This window comes from Caloenas nicobarica, chromosome 5 (genome assembly GCF_036013445.1).
Source record: "Caloenas nicobarica isolate bCalNic1 chromosome 5, bCalNic1.hap1, whole genome shotgun sequence".
In the NCBI taxonomy this organism is placed as follows: domain Eukaryota; kingdom Metazoa; phylum Chordata; class Aves; order Columbiformes; family Columbidae; genus Caloenas; species Caloenas nicobarica.
The window spans coordinates 51,322,759-51,336,737 of record NC_088249.1 but is presented as its reverse complement, the minus strand read 5'-3'; the positions used below and the strand labels follow the sequence as shown (position 1 = coordinate 51,336,737).

General features: G+C 38.8%; 1 protein-coding gene across 3 annotated transcripts in view; it reads left to right on the top strand.

The window, feature by feature from the left end:
• The window catches only part of MOB2 (MOB kinase activator 2), a 123,263-nt gene that overhangs the window by 52,340 nt on the left and 56,944 nt on the right, over positions 1–13,979 (top strand). The window contains exon 1 of one of the 3 annotated variants that reach the window (XM_065636045.1): positions 6,187–6,281. The exons of the other annotated variants lie outside the window; for them this stretch is intronic. Within the exon in view, the coding sequence (XP_065492117.1) occupies positions 6,244–6,281 (38 nt within the window). The 5' untranslated portion in view covers positions 6,187–6,243. Of the gene's footprint in view, positions 1–6,186; positions 6,282–13,979 lie in introns of those variants that run through there. 3 annotated transcript variants of the gene reach the window in all.

Sequence of the window (13,979 nt, the reverse complement as noted above, 5' to 3'; positions counted from 1 at the left end):
TTTTTTGTATTTGACCAAAATTACAGCCCTTTTTAATATTTAAAGAATTTTCCTTCCTTTGTTAAAGCAAACAGAAGTTTTACTTGTGGAATACCAGCTTTCTGTATTGGAATCTGGGTATTGTCTCATTATTAATAAAACAAATCTACTTTTATACTTTTTTTGTAGTAGGAAAAATTGCTTATAGCTTTTAGCACGTTATTGTGAGACCATTTAGGTAAATAAAATTAAAAAAAAAAAAAAGAAAATAACTTGTGCAGCAGAAAACTTAACTGCTTTTTCTTTCTGCCTATTTTATAAGCTTCAGGGATTCGTATGTGCCTGATCATGTGTAGTTAATTTTAGCTGAAGTCTCTTGCTCAGAAATTTTTCTCCTGTTCTCCCTCTGTGATACTTTCAGACTTCTGGATTATATCATTAGCTAAATTTTGCAGCAGAGACTTTTATACCAAGTGGGACTTCTTGGGTGGGGCATTTGGTAAGTCATACAGTTATTTCCTGTTCTTGGACTGAAGGGGCAGTGCCTGCTCTAAATTACCTGCTTGCTGCTCTTGCCAAGAACATCAGTCTTCTCTTATTATTTATGTTTCTTGATGAGCCTGCCTTTGAGATAGGGCTGATCTGAATGGGGGTCTTCATGCTCGACAAGCCATTTACCACAGTTATATAAATAACCGTTGTCCACGTGGCTGGTCTCAATGCCTATCTGCATGAAACAGTGCAACTCTCACCTCTCACTGAAAAATTTATTTTGCCACAGTACGTACTTAACCCTGTGTAAGAACCTCTCTTTAACACTGAAAGTAGTTATTAAATTCTGTGTAGCTGCTTCTGTTTTTGAAACCTAGAAATCCTTTAAGTGGATTCACAGTGCACTGTGAAGTCTGATACCAAACATGCATTATATTAACTCTTTTGGACAGCCCTTCCAAAAGAGTGATCTGTCCGTGTTCATTCGCTCCAAACCTGCCTCCAGGACACTGCCCAAAGTGGGAGATCAGAGCAGGCAGCGTGCCAAAGGTTTGTGTTTCTGCCAGTGTGGTACACGCTGAAAGCTTGGTCCTTCCTGTACTATGCCATGGACAGATGTCCATTAAGAATGATCAGGCAAAACTTACATAAAGGCTTGTAAACTATGCGGTTTGGGTTTTTTTGGTGTGGTGTTTGGTTTGGTTTTTTTGTTGTTGTTGTTTTTTTTCCCCTCCTATCCTCTTACTTGAAGTTTTGTGTGGGTGTGTATTTTTTTCTAAATTTATAAACCCTGGCTTTTGCCCTTGTCCGGTAGAAACTGCTCACCCACCCTTTTCCGTTTCCAGGCGGATTGCTTTTCTGTTATTTCAGTTCTGTAACTTTCTCCAACACCGTCCTGTTTTGCTTATTATGAAATACTTGCAGTAACCCTTTCAGTTCTGCCATCATCTTTGCCTTAAATCAGGACTGGCTGTTGTATTCTTTAAGAAAAAATCTTCTCTTAAAAAACAAATTAAAGACTTCTCATGTGTTATGGCTCTTTGTTCGTATACAGGGAATGTGATACAGCATTCGTTTGTATAGTGACCATTGTAGCGTTCCCCACACAGGGTTTTTTCTTCTTTTCGATACTAAGCCAAATCCCCTAATGAAATGGGATTTCTTTACAGCTTTGGCAAAGAAATCCCTTCAGCTCTGAAGCTGAGGCAGCACTATCTTCATGTGCAGAATGCATTAGCAGAATTTGGGGGAAACACTTATTTCCAGCTATGTCTCACTTTTTGTGTTCTTCTCCTCTTTTACTTTTTCGTTCCCTATCCAGCAACGATTGAATTGAGCTGTAAGCTCTTTGTTTCTCTAATGTTAGTGTTTAAAGTAAGCCCGAATTAGCTAAGTAGTTAAGTAGAAGTGAACCTGACTGACCCACTGTTTGGTGCCCTGTGTAATATATTTACTAATAAAAAGTGCTGTAAGTGTATAATCAGACCAGAAAAGTAGATTCAAATGTGTTTCTTCTTATGATTCAGTGTTTCATTGATTATCTTGGGAGTTAACATCACCTGCCCTTAAGTACAAGTTATGATGCAAGACAGGAGAAAACAAGGTTATGCGTTAGGTTAGTGAGTGATTTCCAGAAGAAAAGGAGTAAATTTTTCTCTTTAATGGTGGGAAAAATTCAAATAGATTTTTCAAAAACATTGGAGGGAATGGGCTGAGGATACATGTATAAAACACAAAATGCTGTAGAAAGTAACTTTAGCACTTGTGAAAAAGCCATGGATCTGGAAAACAGGGTACATATGGGCACACTGTCTCCTCTCTTTCCTGGCCAGATGTGGAGAACTGAGGTTGCTAGTCAGTGTTTCTTTTTAGATGTAGAAAGATGTTTCATTCATATGCAAAACTCCACCTGGATGAATAATTAAGCTCTGAGTGTACTCTAAGTCTTTCCAAGTAGTAGAGGACTAGCTATTCTCTTGTGTACCCAGCTTTTTACTTAAGTCGTACATTCCTTTATTAAGTTCAGATTTTTTTTTTTTTAATAGTAGCTGGAACAGAGTTCTTTTAATGCTGTTTTCAAAGCACAAAGTGGCTGGGAAACAGTTGAAAACGGTAAATCATCCATACTAATGTCTGTTACCTAAAGAACTGTACTTCGAGCTAACGTCCCAACTAACTGGGTCAAATGGCCCTGTTGAAATTCCTCTCAGAAGCAGAGCAGTAATTGGATGAGTGTTTAGCCTGGGAACAAATAATCCATGCTAAAGTTTATGGATTCTGCTTAGAGAAAGGAATAAAACATAAACGGGCTGTAAGAATGCTGTATGTGTCAGAAGGGATTTTAAGGAGACGTAAAGATGTTTTCCCTCCTCCCATGTGTTTTCACCACAGTAATGATGATTCAGCTTGTGTGCTCGCTGGAATGCGTACGTGTAGGGAGAGAGGAGAAAAGGATTTCTTTAGGTGCAGCTAATTGCAAATACTGTAGGAGATAATGTGTATAGCGTGTTGCTTCACCACAGAGTTGCCTACTTCAGCAAGTTCATCATCTTTATTTTCATGTTGACTAAAAATAAAGGGTTTTTTAATCTTTGTTAACCAACCAAACAAAACTCCAGGAGTCTTCTCTGGAGCAGGAATTTATTGTTTCTGAAACAGTTGTATTGGCAAGTAGACTTTTGCTGTGTTTCTGTGGTAAGTTCTTTTGTCCATGATAGCATTTTGGGATCCCAGCATCAATGTGGCTGTCTCTGACTCTGATTGGATAGTTTATATTTAGTTGCTGGTTTCCTATAATAGTTTTCAGATGGAGATATTAAAGAACACATACCCTTGTGCTGCTGTAATCCCTGAAAGAGCATGGAGGAGTGACAAAGAAAAAAAAAGCAATGATGTCTTTCAACAGAAGTAGAATTTGGAAAAAAACAGCAGCTGCTTGCAGCAAGAGAATGCTGAAATTTATTTTTTTAAAAATTAAGTAGCTTGTAAAAACACTCAAAATCCGTGAGTACATCACTTACATTTTTGTGTCCAGAAAGGTGCTTAAAAAAGCTGTGGTAAGGCCTGGTTTTATTTCATTATGAAAACAATGGTTCTCCAATTTACCATAGTAGTCACTTTCTGTTACATAATAGTCATCAGATACCACCTCATGGTAGCTCCTGTGTTCCGTACTGCTGGTGTACTTCCAATGCAAATTAGCAGATACCTGAAAAAAAATAGTGTCATATATACTTTAATTATACTGTCAGCTGCATCTTTTCGGTGGGACATGGTTTATTTCAATTAAAACTGAAGACATAACAGATTTACTCTGAGCCTGAGTTTAAGACCACCTCTACGGAAATATTGGCTTCCAAGAAGAAAACTGTTCAAGTTTTTGTTTGATTCTGGGTTTGCAGAGCATTTAGAAGTGATCTTTTTGTACAAGTTTTGATTTATTAGCTTTAACTATTTTTTCTTCTCTAAATTGTTAACCAAATAAATCATCCTGCTCTTCTTTGATAAGCTTCCAAAAATGTGTCTCTGCTTTATCCAGCACTGGTAGGTAGCTGCCTGCAGGGACCTAACTTCTAGTTCTTCGGTGGCCGTAGTGAATCTTCACTCACTCCTGAGGGACAGCAGGGCCTGGCCATAGCAACTGGGAGAATCGGGCCTGGGTGCCAGCCAGCACATGGGCAGGATCTTTGTAGAGTTGATGGTTGAGAAGAACATGGAGTGTAATACTTTCCCATGATGTATATGATAAAATCGAGTGCCGCTACTGCTGCTGGTGGTAATGTATTGGACCTATTTGCAGTCCTGGCCAGTGTAACTTATTTTGAGGAAAAAAATCTAAAGCATGCTATAGTCTGGTTTGGCTTGAGCTATTTTGCCTTGTGTGGTTACACAGCACAATTTTCATTAATTTTCATTCCTTCTTCCAACTAGTAATGGAAGCAAATCATAGAAAGCTATAGATAAGAGAGACCTATAGAGGCCACCTCCTCAGTCCCCAGCTCTGGAGCAAGATCATCTCTGTAATATTTAAAATAAAATAAAACAAAAAAGCACCAACCAAACAACAACAAAAACAACAGACCAAAAAAACCCCCAAAAAACCTCAAACAAAAAAACCATACTACTAACCTGTCTTAGAGCAGGAAGAACATCTTGTTTCTTTTCTCTTTACAGCACTGTTCTGCATTCTTGAAAGATGTTACCTTGTTTTCCTCCCTCAGTTTTCTCATCTATGAGAGAGGTAGTATTCTTCTTGGTGCATTCTGGGCTCCAGCTTATTCTACATCTGTCTACTAGGGTGCCAAGGGTTGGGCACGGTACTCCAGATTGCTTTCTATCTTCCAGACGCAGCATATTTGTAACACTCAGTCTTGTTGCCTTTTATCAACAGTATGACATTGTTGATTTCTTCAGCCTGTAATTCCTTGTAACCTTTTTTTCTTTCAACATTTGTGATCTAATCAGTCCCTATACAGGTATACGTGATTACACCTAACTGTATAATCTCAAGCACCTAGAAAGAAATTAAATAATTCTACTGTATTTTAGGCTGTTTTCTATAACTGTTAAATTTTCAGATTACCAATCCAAAAGAACAATGCAAAGATGAAATCAAGATGAAAATTCAGCTTGACGAACATTGTCTTCACACGTTTGGGCCATTAAGATACAGACTAGTGTTGTTCTCAGGCCAGAGTTCTGTGGGACCCTACCCGTTGCTTTCCTCTGTTTAGGTAGTGAATAGTTAATCTTTATATTTGGCTAGTGTGCAGTTTTCTCATTATCCTAGAGTAGTTTCACCTAGGCCACATGTGACAGTCATTTCAACATACATTGTTAAAAATGTTTTTAATGTGATTTATTACTTGAGTCAGTGTCTGTTTACTCACAGACAGTAAATGATCAACAATTATCTGGAGTAATTTTTGCTTTGTGTGGTAGATTCCCCCATCTGGTCCAGACTTTAAGCTGTGCAGCTGTTTAGTTCACAGCTATCAGGGAATGGTAGGGTGAACAGAAAGGGAGGAAAACAGCCTCATCGGGGACAGTGTGATGGTGTGATTTATGCTGGGCAGCCTGCCCAGGACTGGACTGCTAGAGGATATTTTTCTCTGCAGCATTCGAGCGTGACTTTAGATCTATCTGGTTTTAACTTTCTACAAGGAAAATAAACCTTGTAAACCACTAATTGTGTGTCTCTTTCCACATGTGTAGTTTCCAACTTGATATTCGGGGGAGAAAAAAATACGAAATAGTCTGTTTGTTATTTAGGGCTTGTTACTTAGCTGCCTTATGCTGAGTGCAGTGCTGAATACTTGAGTGACAGTCACAGCAGGGCTTGTGAGAAGGAGGGAATAGATCTGAAACTGCTTTCAGACTAATTGGAAGAAGAGCAGCTCACCAATAGAATACGGCTTTCTACAAGACTTATTCATGCACATGCAAGGAGCAGTTGAAGTATTTTATAAGAAACTCCTCCTGCATGAATTTTTGCTGCTTTTTCTTGGTGGGCTCTAGGGTTTTGTTGGAGGTGTTTTGGGGAGATTTTACACTTCCAGACCCTTGTTTGGCTGCACGCAGTTTCCTCTGGGCTTCCTGCTAAGTGGCTCTGGTGGCGGTTTCGCATTGTTCCTCACTGATGACTCAGAGAAACAGGAAAGAGATCCCCTAGTGAACAAAAAGCACAACCACCAAACAGGTGCCTGGATTCTGGTCTAGCAGAGGACAAACCACCTCATTCTGGATTTTTTCCTAAGATTCTTATCTGCAAGTATGAGACTCAAGAGGAATGGTTCATACACGCTGAACGGGTAAGAAAGAGCCTGTATCCTTTGAATCTTCATCATTAAACCGGCATGAAAACAGAAGCCTTTATTTTTTTTTTTCTAGTGACGGGGTACATGAAATAATGACCAAGTCTTTTGTCTCAAAAAAAATGGATGATCACAGCATATGAAATATGCATTTGTTTAGCTTGCTTTCTTCTACATTTTCTTAGATTTGCTTTTAAAACGTGTGCATTTGTTGGGGGCAGGTTAGAGTTGTCTCTGTGTTAAAATGAGGTGGATCTGCTCAGTAAAAGCACCACAAAGCATTAGAAACCGTGTGATTCCTGAAGAGATGCCTGTGCTAATTATTTCAAGCATTTGCCAGCAAACACCCCATGCTTTTGGTATGAACAACAGCTAAGCTCATTAAATGTGATGCTCCCTGATAGGGAATACAAATTACTTTAAATTTAGTCAGTCTAAAAAAAAAAATAGTTTCAGTAGTTTCAAATACGTAAAACTACTCTTAGTCACTTTACTAGTTTTGTGGGTTTAAAAACACTGATTATTTTTTCTGTTTGCTATTAAATCCTCTCAGTAACAGAATATACCGTTACTGTAAAGATCACTAACTAGATATTCCTTGTTTAAAGAATGTTTACGTAATAATTGAAGATAGAGAATTTTCAGGTGAAAGTGTTTTTTACAATTGCATTTGATTGCAATAGAGCAGGTTATTGTATGTCTTCATACGATGTAAGTTTTATTTCTCAGCACAGCCGTACCTGAACTGAAGAGGACTTGTACTTCCACAGTCCTCTGTTAACTGTTTATTAGTACCTGGTAGGTGAGTTGACAAATGAAGAAAGTTGTTAGTCTCAGAGTGTTGTTTTACTTTGCTGCTGCTTTTAACCCTCTGTCCTGAGCAAGCGTTGTGATAAGTGCTTCATGGTGCCATTGGCTTAGCACTGTGTTCCTGAAAAGCCCAGGCATATTTCGGAGTCCAAGTGTGCAGACTAGCCCAAACCTGCCTAGACGCTTTAAACTCATGATCTGTTGTGCACTTGATTGTCAGTCTCTGCACAAGAGAGGCATATAGCAGTGCAAGCAGATCAGATGGGAAATACTTTAGTAGTGTTGTTCAGCTGGTCTTCACTGGTTTTGCCTGCACCGGCTTGCACAATGCCACTTAGAAGGGTCCCTTGCTTTGCCAACATATGTTTAAATTTGGTTTTTTGTTTGTTTTTAAATTAGATTTGGATTGGGTTTTTTTTAATGGCAAAGTAGATGGATGTTAACATCTTCCTGGCTTAACTTTTTTAACAACTGTACTAAAAATTCCATTATCTGGCTGCATACAAAATCAAACATAATTCAAAGTTACTGCCTTGCAATATTTAGGTTTAAGTTGTAAGATGTGTTTGCCACTCAATGGGATTGAGTTTGTAGTAGAAGTTAAGAATATATTAGCATTAACTTGTCTTTTTGGCGGAGATTTTTGACCCTTTGAGAGATTATCTTAGTTTAGAGAGTCAATTAAGAAATGGTGCTGAAATGCAAAACATAATGGATATTGCTTATGTTAAAGGGGTTTTTTCTAGATTTTAGTTGCAGGAAGCATAATCTTTAATTGATGTGAGGTTTATTAAAAATGAATGCATGGTGCAGAACTTCAGGAAAGTAAGTTGTGCAAGATCACCCTGTGCATCTGTTGTGCCTTGTTCTAACTTGCAAGATGCTACATCATCATTTTAAGGAATTTCACTTGTTGTGGCCCGGTGCATACCTGGCATTACATTTTACAGCAAGCATTTAACTGGAAGTGTTGTATTGCAGTGAGTAAAACCAGTGGCACCCAAATGCTTGCATGAAAAAGAAGCTTCAACTGTGAGTTTGTGGGAGACTCCAATATTATCTGATTCTAACATGCTGATGTGCTTTGCTCCATTAAACAGCAGATGCTGAGGAGTGAATGTCTCTAATTAAAGAAATTCCTTTTATGTTTATCTCTTGCCTAGATGGTTTAATAATGCAAGGTAATGGAAAAAGATTTTGAAGTATGTTTTCCTGTTTAGCCTAAACTTTTGGCGTGTCAGCAGAAAGGCTTGTTTTGATCTTTAGGGGTTTTTGTTTGGGACAGTGTGTTCCAGTCGTCAGGTGCAGAGGCCCCGTCACACAGGTCACTTCAGGAGAGAGGAGCTGCTTGGACACTGCTGCAGCAGGTACCTGCGCATGGCGAGGACATGGTTACTGTGGGATTACTGTACACAATGTAGTGCATGGAAACTGAGCTTCTCTTATTTAAAAAAAAAAAAAGGCATGTGGTTTGCACAGCCAAACGTGAGTACCTCCAGATAATGAGTGTGTTCAGAGATGTAACTGCAGAGTATGGTGATAAACTGCCCAAGTATACTCTGAATCAGACAAGGTAGTATTATGCTAAATGTTTAATATTCATCGAGACAATAGGAGGGAATTCTTTACATCAAAAGTCACTTTGTTTGGCACCTTCCTACTGTATCAAGTCTTATTTTGTAAAGTGGAGCTATTGAATTTGCAGGAAGTTCACAGTAAAGAGTGTAACATGGCATTTGTGAGGGAGAACAAGAATTTTGTTTAAAATCTCATCTTTAAAAACAAAAGTGCAACTTCTTGTTTTTCTTACATACTGTATCCAGATGTTCTTAAAAAGTAAATAAACCATGCCCAACTCAAGAAGTTCTCACAGATTGGTTTATCAAGCTCCAGATAGTGTTTTTGTTTTAGATGGTCCCGATATCTTGGATGAGGTGACCAAAATGGGTGATTGGAGAAGATAGGATACAGGAGTTATGTGAGAGCTCTTGTATCTTTTTGCATAAAGATGGTCACTTTTCCTTTTAATAGTTGTGTCTTTGACATCATAAGATACTCCCCGAAACTGCAGATATTTGATCCAGTTTTCAGGAAAATCTTGATTCTTGTTTTTAATTTTGCTTGTAAACAATGAACTGTAGCGAGAGTCATCACAATAATTTTTGGGGGAGAGGGAGGGGGAGGTATGATTTGGTCAGGCTCTGGTTCTTACTTGTAAACTTGTAAGAGGAGGAAGACTGCAAGGGGAGCAAAGATGCCTGAAAGTGTTTTCAAACCTAATACCAGCAAAAAACTCCCCCTTCCTAGCTTTTCTCCTGTTCCATTGTACCTCAGTTGATACTAGTATAAGAACTGTACACATGTAAACTGGAAACACATGTAAAATCCAGAGTTTGACTTAGAAACAGTGATTTGTAGGTGTGCCTTGAGTAGGTCTCACTGGACATGGGCATGTTTGCTCTTGCTTTTTGAAGTGGGTAATGGTTACACAAGTGTGAGGAGACAGAAGGATCTGGTGCTGAGATTCATCAGGGGACATTGAGTTGGGAGACCTACCTTCTCTTGCTGAGACTGAGGTAGAAATCTTACCTGCCAGCATCTCTTTGACAATGTTGTTAAGTCAGCTTTGCTTTTATGTGCTAGCCTGCAGTGTTCTGATTATATTTCTTTGCATAGCAAAGTTTATTTTTATAAACGAACTCTTTTGAAGGTCATCTTAACTTGGGAGATATCCCTTTATTTGCTTGGTGCTGGGCTTATTGACAGTGAAAAATGCACTGGAACTGTAATCATTTCAGCATCTTTTTTTTTTTTCTTTTGTAAATGCTATTTTTTCTTGTCCCTTTAGCATTTGGATTTACTGATAGTCAGTAAAGTCTTTAAGTTGCCAAATAACAAATACTGTTTATTACACATCTATTTCCTCTTTTTTTTCTCTTAATGACTTGAGGGTGTAAATCCAAGCATGCATTTCACAAGATATGACCTCAACCCACCTGAAACAAATATGCAGCTTGAGCTTTGGTGTGATCTAAGCTTCCTGTGCCTTTTAAAATCATAATGGATGGGCCTACGCATTCCTATAACCTTTATAGTGGTGCATACAGAACCATGCCCATGGTGATTTACCTTCACAGTGGCCATGCCCACCGTGTGGAAGCTTTGCTGCAGTGTGAAGTAGATCATGCACTTGTAGAAGTGAAGTGAAGAGCTCCTTTGGACACATGTAATCTTTCTGATCTTGCTTCAAATATCACGACATACTGATAAACAGTCTACTAGGTAAAACTGCACCCAAACTGGGTTTTCTAATGACGCTGGTTAGTGAGCCACATGATGCCTCATAACTCTCTTCTGCTTGGCATGACAATTTTGACAAGGCCATGCAGTGTATAGTTGGTCTGCAATATGTTCTAACTCAGTGCAGGTTTAGAAACTTGAAAACTGTTTGAAGATGGCGTAAAACTAAGCTATGATCTCTGCGAATCCTGCAAAGCAGCCATCTCAAATTTATGGCAATGGAAACTGAGCATCATCTACAAGAGGTTATTCATTGAAACAAATATATAGCACAAAGTAAAATGTTTAAATGCTGATGTTTTTCTTCTCATCTTTACCGTACTTGACTCTGCACTGTTGAATAACTGTTGTGTGGCATGTTTTCCTGGATGGTTTCAAGTGCCAAAGGAACGTAGCTAGATTGTGCATTCGGGAAGTCTGGCAGGGGCAGAAGCTTTGAAAATGCAGTATTTGCAGCTAACATCTGAGTCAGTGCCTGTGCTGCTGTGGAGTACTTGCTCAGCCTTCTTGAAAAGTATGTGTTTAATTTGTGATGTCAGTGTTTCAACCTAGAATTCAAATCGTTTGACATCTCCCTCCTTCTGCCCAGTGCTGCTCTGGGCTCTCTGAAAATGCTCTTTGAGTTCTGCTCTGCATAGAGATAATTTTTTTTTTTTTGCTGCATTCATCTCAGGACTATGTGTACATGAAGGTGATTATATATAATCCAAGGCAGAAGTAACCTATTCCTTGAAACCAATTCAAGTTGGACAGGGACAAAATACTTAGGAATATCTTAATGATTAATGGATGCTCAACTGACTCTGGTAACATATTGTTGGCCCCAAGATCTGTTTCCTCTGCTCCAAGCCACTGCTTTAAACTAATGAGTCTTGATTTTGAGCCAAGAAAAAGAATTTATTTTTCTTGTGTGCTTCTGTCTTGTACTGACGCAAAGCAAGCCAAGGAGAAAAAGTCATATCTTATGTTTATTTTGCCCAAAAAAGTAGAAAGTAGGAGCATAATAAGTCTGCTTCAGAACACTTTTTTATTAAGTATTGTTGCAACTGCAGGAAAAAGAGCGTTAAAGGATGTGAAAAACAGTTCATGAAAGCCTGTTGAAATAGCTCATCTGGCAAACAGAAGTAGTACGAACACCCAAATATCTTATCTGAGAAGAAGCAGCTGTTTGAACTGCTTTACAGTTCTCCCAAATTACCACAGTTTCTATCATGAAACAAGGGACCGTCTAAGGGTTGCAATACAGACTGTTAGCCTTGGAAAGCACAGCACAGATTTACCAGATTAAGGCAAAAAAAAGTAGATTATCCACTTTAGTTTTTGTTAGATTGCAAATCCAGTTTGGAGAGTCATCTTTAGAATGCTTTATGATGTCAAAAAATGTCAGCTGAGCTGCAATGGCACCACTGCTGACTGACTCTGCCTGACTCAGGTGATCTTAGTGCTCTTGGTCAGCTGTAGCCCTTTGTGCTCATTTGTAACTTAGTTACAGATTTGCTCTTCCATTTTCTGAAGCTGATGGTGATTTTCATTCACTATGCTTCGGTTACAAAGTGGGGTGGCTTGTCCTGTGTGATTAAAATGCCCCTTATTTTGCTCTTTTCTTGGAGCAGGAGGGTGTAGACTGAGATCTGAGGATGTTCTAACTACTGGGCAAGTATAGAGACCAGCCTCTGAGAACAAACAAAACGTGGCAAATCTTCTCATTCACAAGCAGCAGAAGTTTCTTTTATAAATTACTTTCCCCCAAGTCTCCCACTCCACTCCCCTGCATCCCACAGTTGCCATCACATTACTGCTTGGTGACGTGGCCAAATGATCAAGACAGGATTGCAGTCTAGACCTTTTTCCCCACATGCAGCAAGCAGTGGAGCCAGGAAGGGCTGCCAGCTGTTTCTGACCACTGCTGCGTGCTCTGTGCCTTGAATGTTCCTTACTACAGGTTCTGGTTGCTGTGCTCTTCCCAGTGCTCTGTCTGAGAACCCTCTTACCTTACTGGTGGTTCTGCTGTAAGAACTGTGAGGAGAGGTATGGAGCCGTCAAAAGCTGGAGAAGGAGAGTGACGATGAATGCAAGGGTCTTGAAAAAAGCAATGGGGCTAACAGTAGCCTCACTGTCTGGTAACAAGAACTTACCATTTGCAGCAATTCCACCACATTCTGGCATTATTTGTGTATTCTGGAGAACCCTGCTACTGGCCACCTTACATGACAAGGTGACAGTAGGCTTGCCAAGTAGAGGGAGATGGAAATATGGTGCAAAATACTGAACTATTTCTAGAATTGTAATTACGAATCTTCTGATTTAATCATCACCCCCAGGAATGGTGTTTCTTTTATACAGATTGCAGGTATTATTTTTGTAACTGTTGTCCTGTATATTCAATCTGGCTGTTCTGGTAGCATTTGCCCTACAACACAAGATTTATGATCTCACATGTGTTTTCTCTGGGATTTTTTGCATGTGTGAGTAGGCAAAAGTAGCTTAAGCATTTTTATATTCATTAACAATACATGCATAAAGATTTAAACTGTAAGCCTTATATGGGGAAAGTATTATAAACATAATGCTTCTAAATAGAAGATTTAATTAGAACTTGCACTGTGAGTCATTATTTTTATATTAATAGAGCTGTTCCCAAATATGGATTTGGAACTGGGCCTTCTTCATGGTGAATGCTAGAGACAACTTAAAAGAAAATAAGTATTTAATTTTTTTTTTCTTTTTTTGGGGGGGAGGGTAGCCTCTTCATCAGCCAGTTATTCGGATCAGTGGAGCATATGGTGTAGAATAATCATGTCATTCTGAAACTGTAGTACTTTATGCTAGATGATACTTTAGTTGGAAAAATCTTTGTTTTATGTGGAAAAAGTGTGTGAGAAATAAAAATCTCAGGCTGTGATGTGCTCTTAAAACTGTCCTGATCAGTTAGTCTCCTACCCCTTGGAAATATTTAAATCAAAGAATAATTTATGGGAATATGTTCATTCTCATAGCTTATGTATCTGCAGCTAACAGTAACAAGTATTTTAGTCTCTACCAGAAGCAAAGATTTAATTCAGAACTCCAGAATGTGCTGTTGCAGGTCTCATGTGAGTGCCTGTATTCTTCTCTCTCTTTTTTTTTTTTTTTCTCCTTCCCCCATGGTGTATATATTTACTTACTGGAAATGTCTGACCTCTTGAAATAAAACAATGTTGTGGCACAAATTCAAGAAAACTGTCATCCTTGCTTTTATACAGAATCTCAGGCGGTGATAAATGCTCATATTAGGATTTGAGCATTACAAATATATTGTTCCATTAACAACCTGGAGGCAGAACAAGGAACAACAAAACACTTCAGACACTGAACTTTTATTTTTTTAGTGTCTTATATGACACTGCTCCAGCCAGTAAGTCAGCTTTATCAGGGGCCCAACTTAAATACTTCTATGCAAACACATAACTGGGGAGTAAACAAGAGGAATTGGAGATGTGTGCAGGGCTATGACCTTATTGGCATCACAGAGACGTGGTGGGATGTCTCCTATGACTGAGGTGTTAGGATGGAAGGACAGAGGCTCTTTAGGAAGGACAGGCAGGG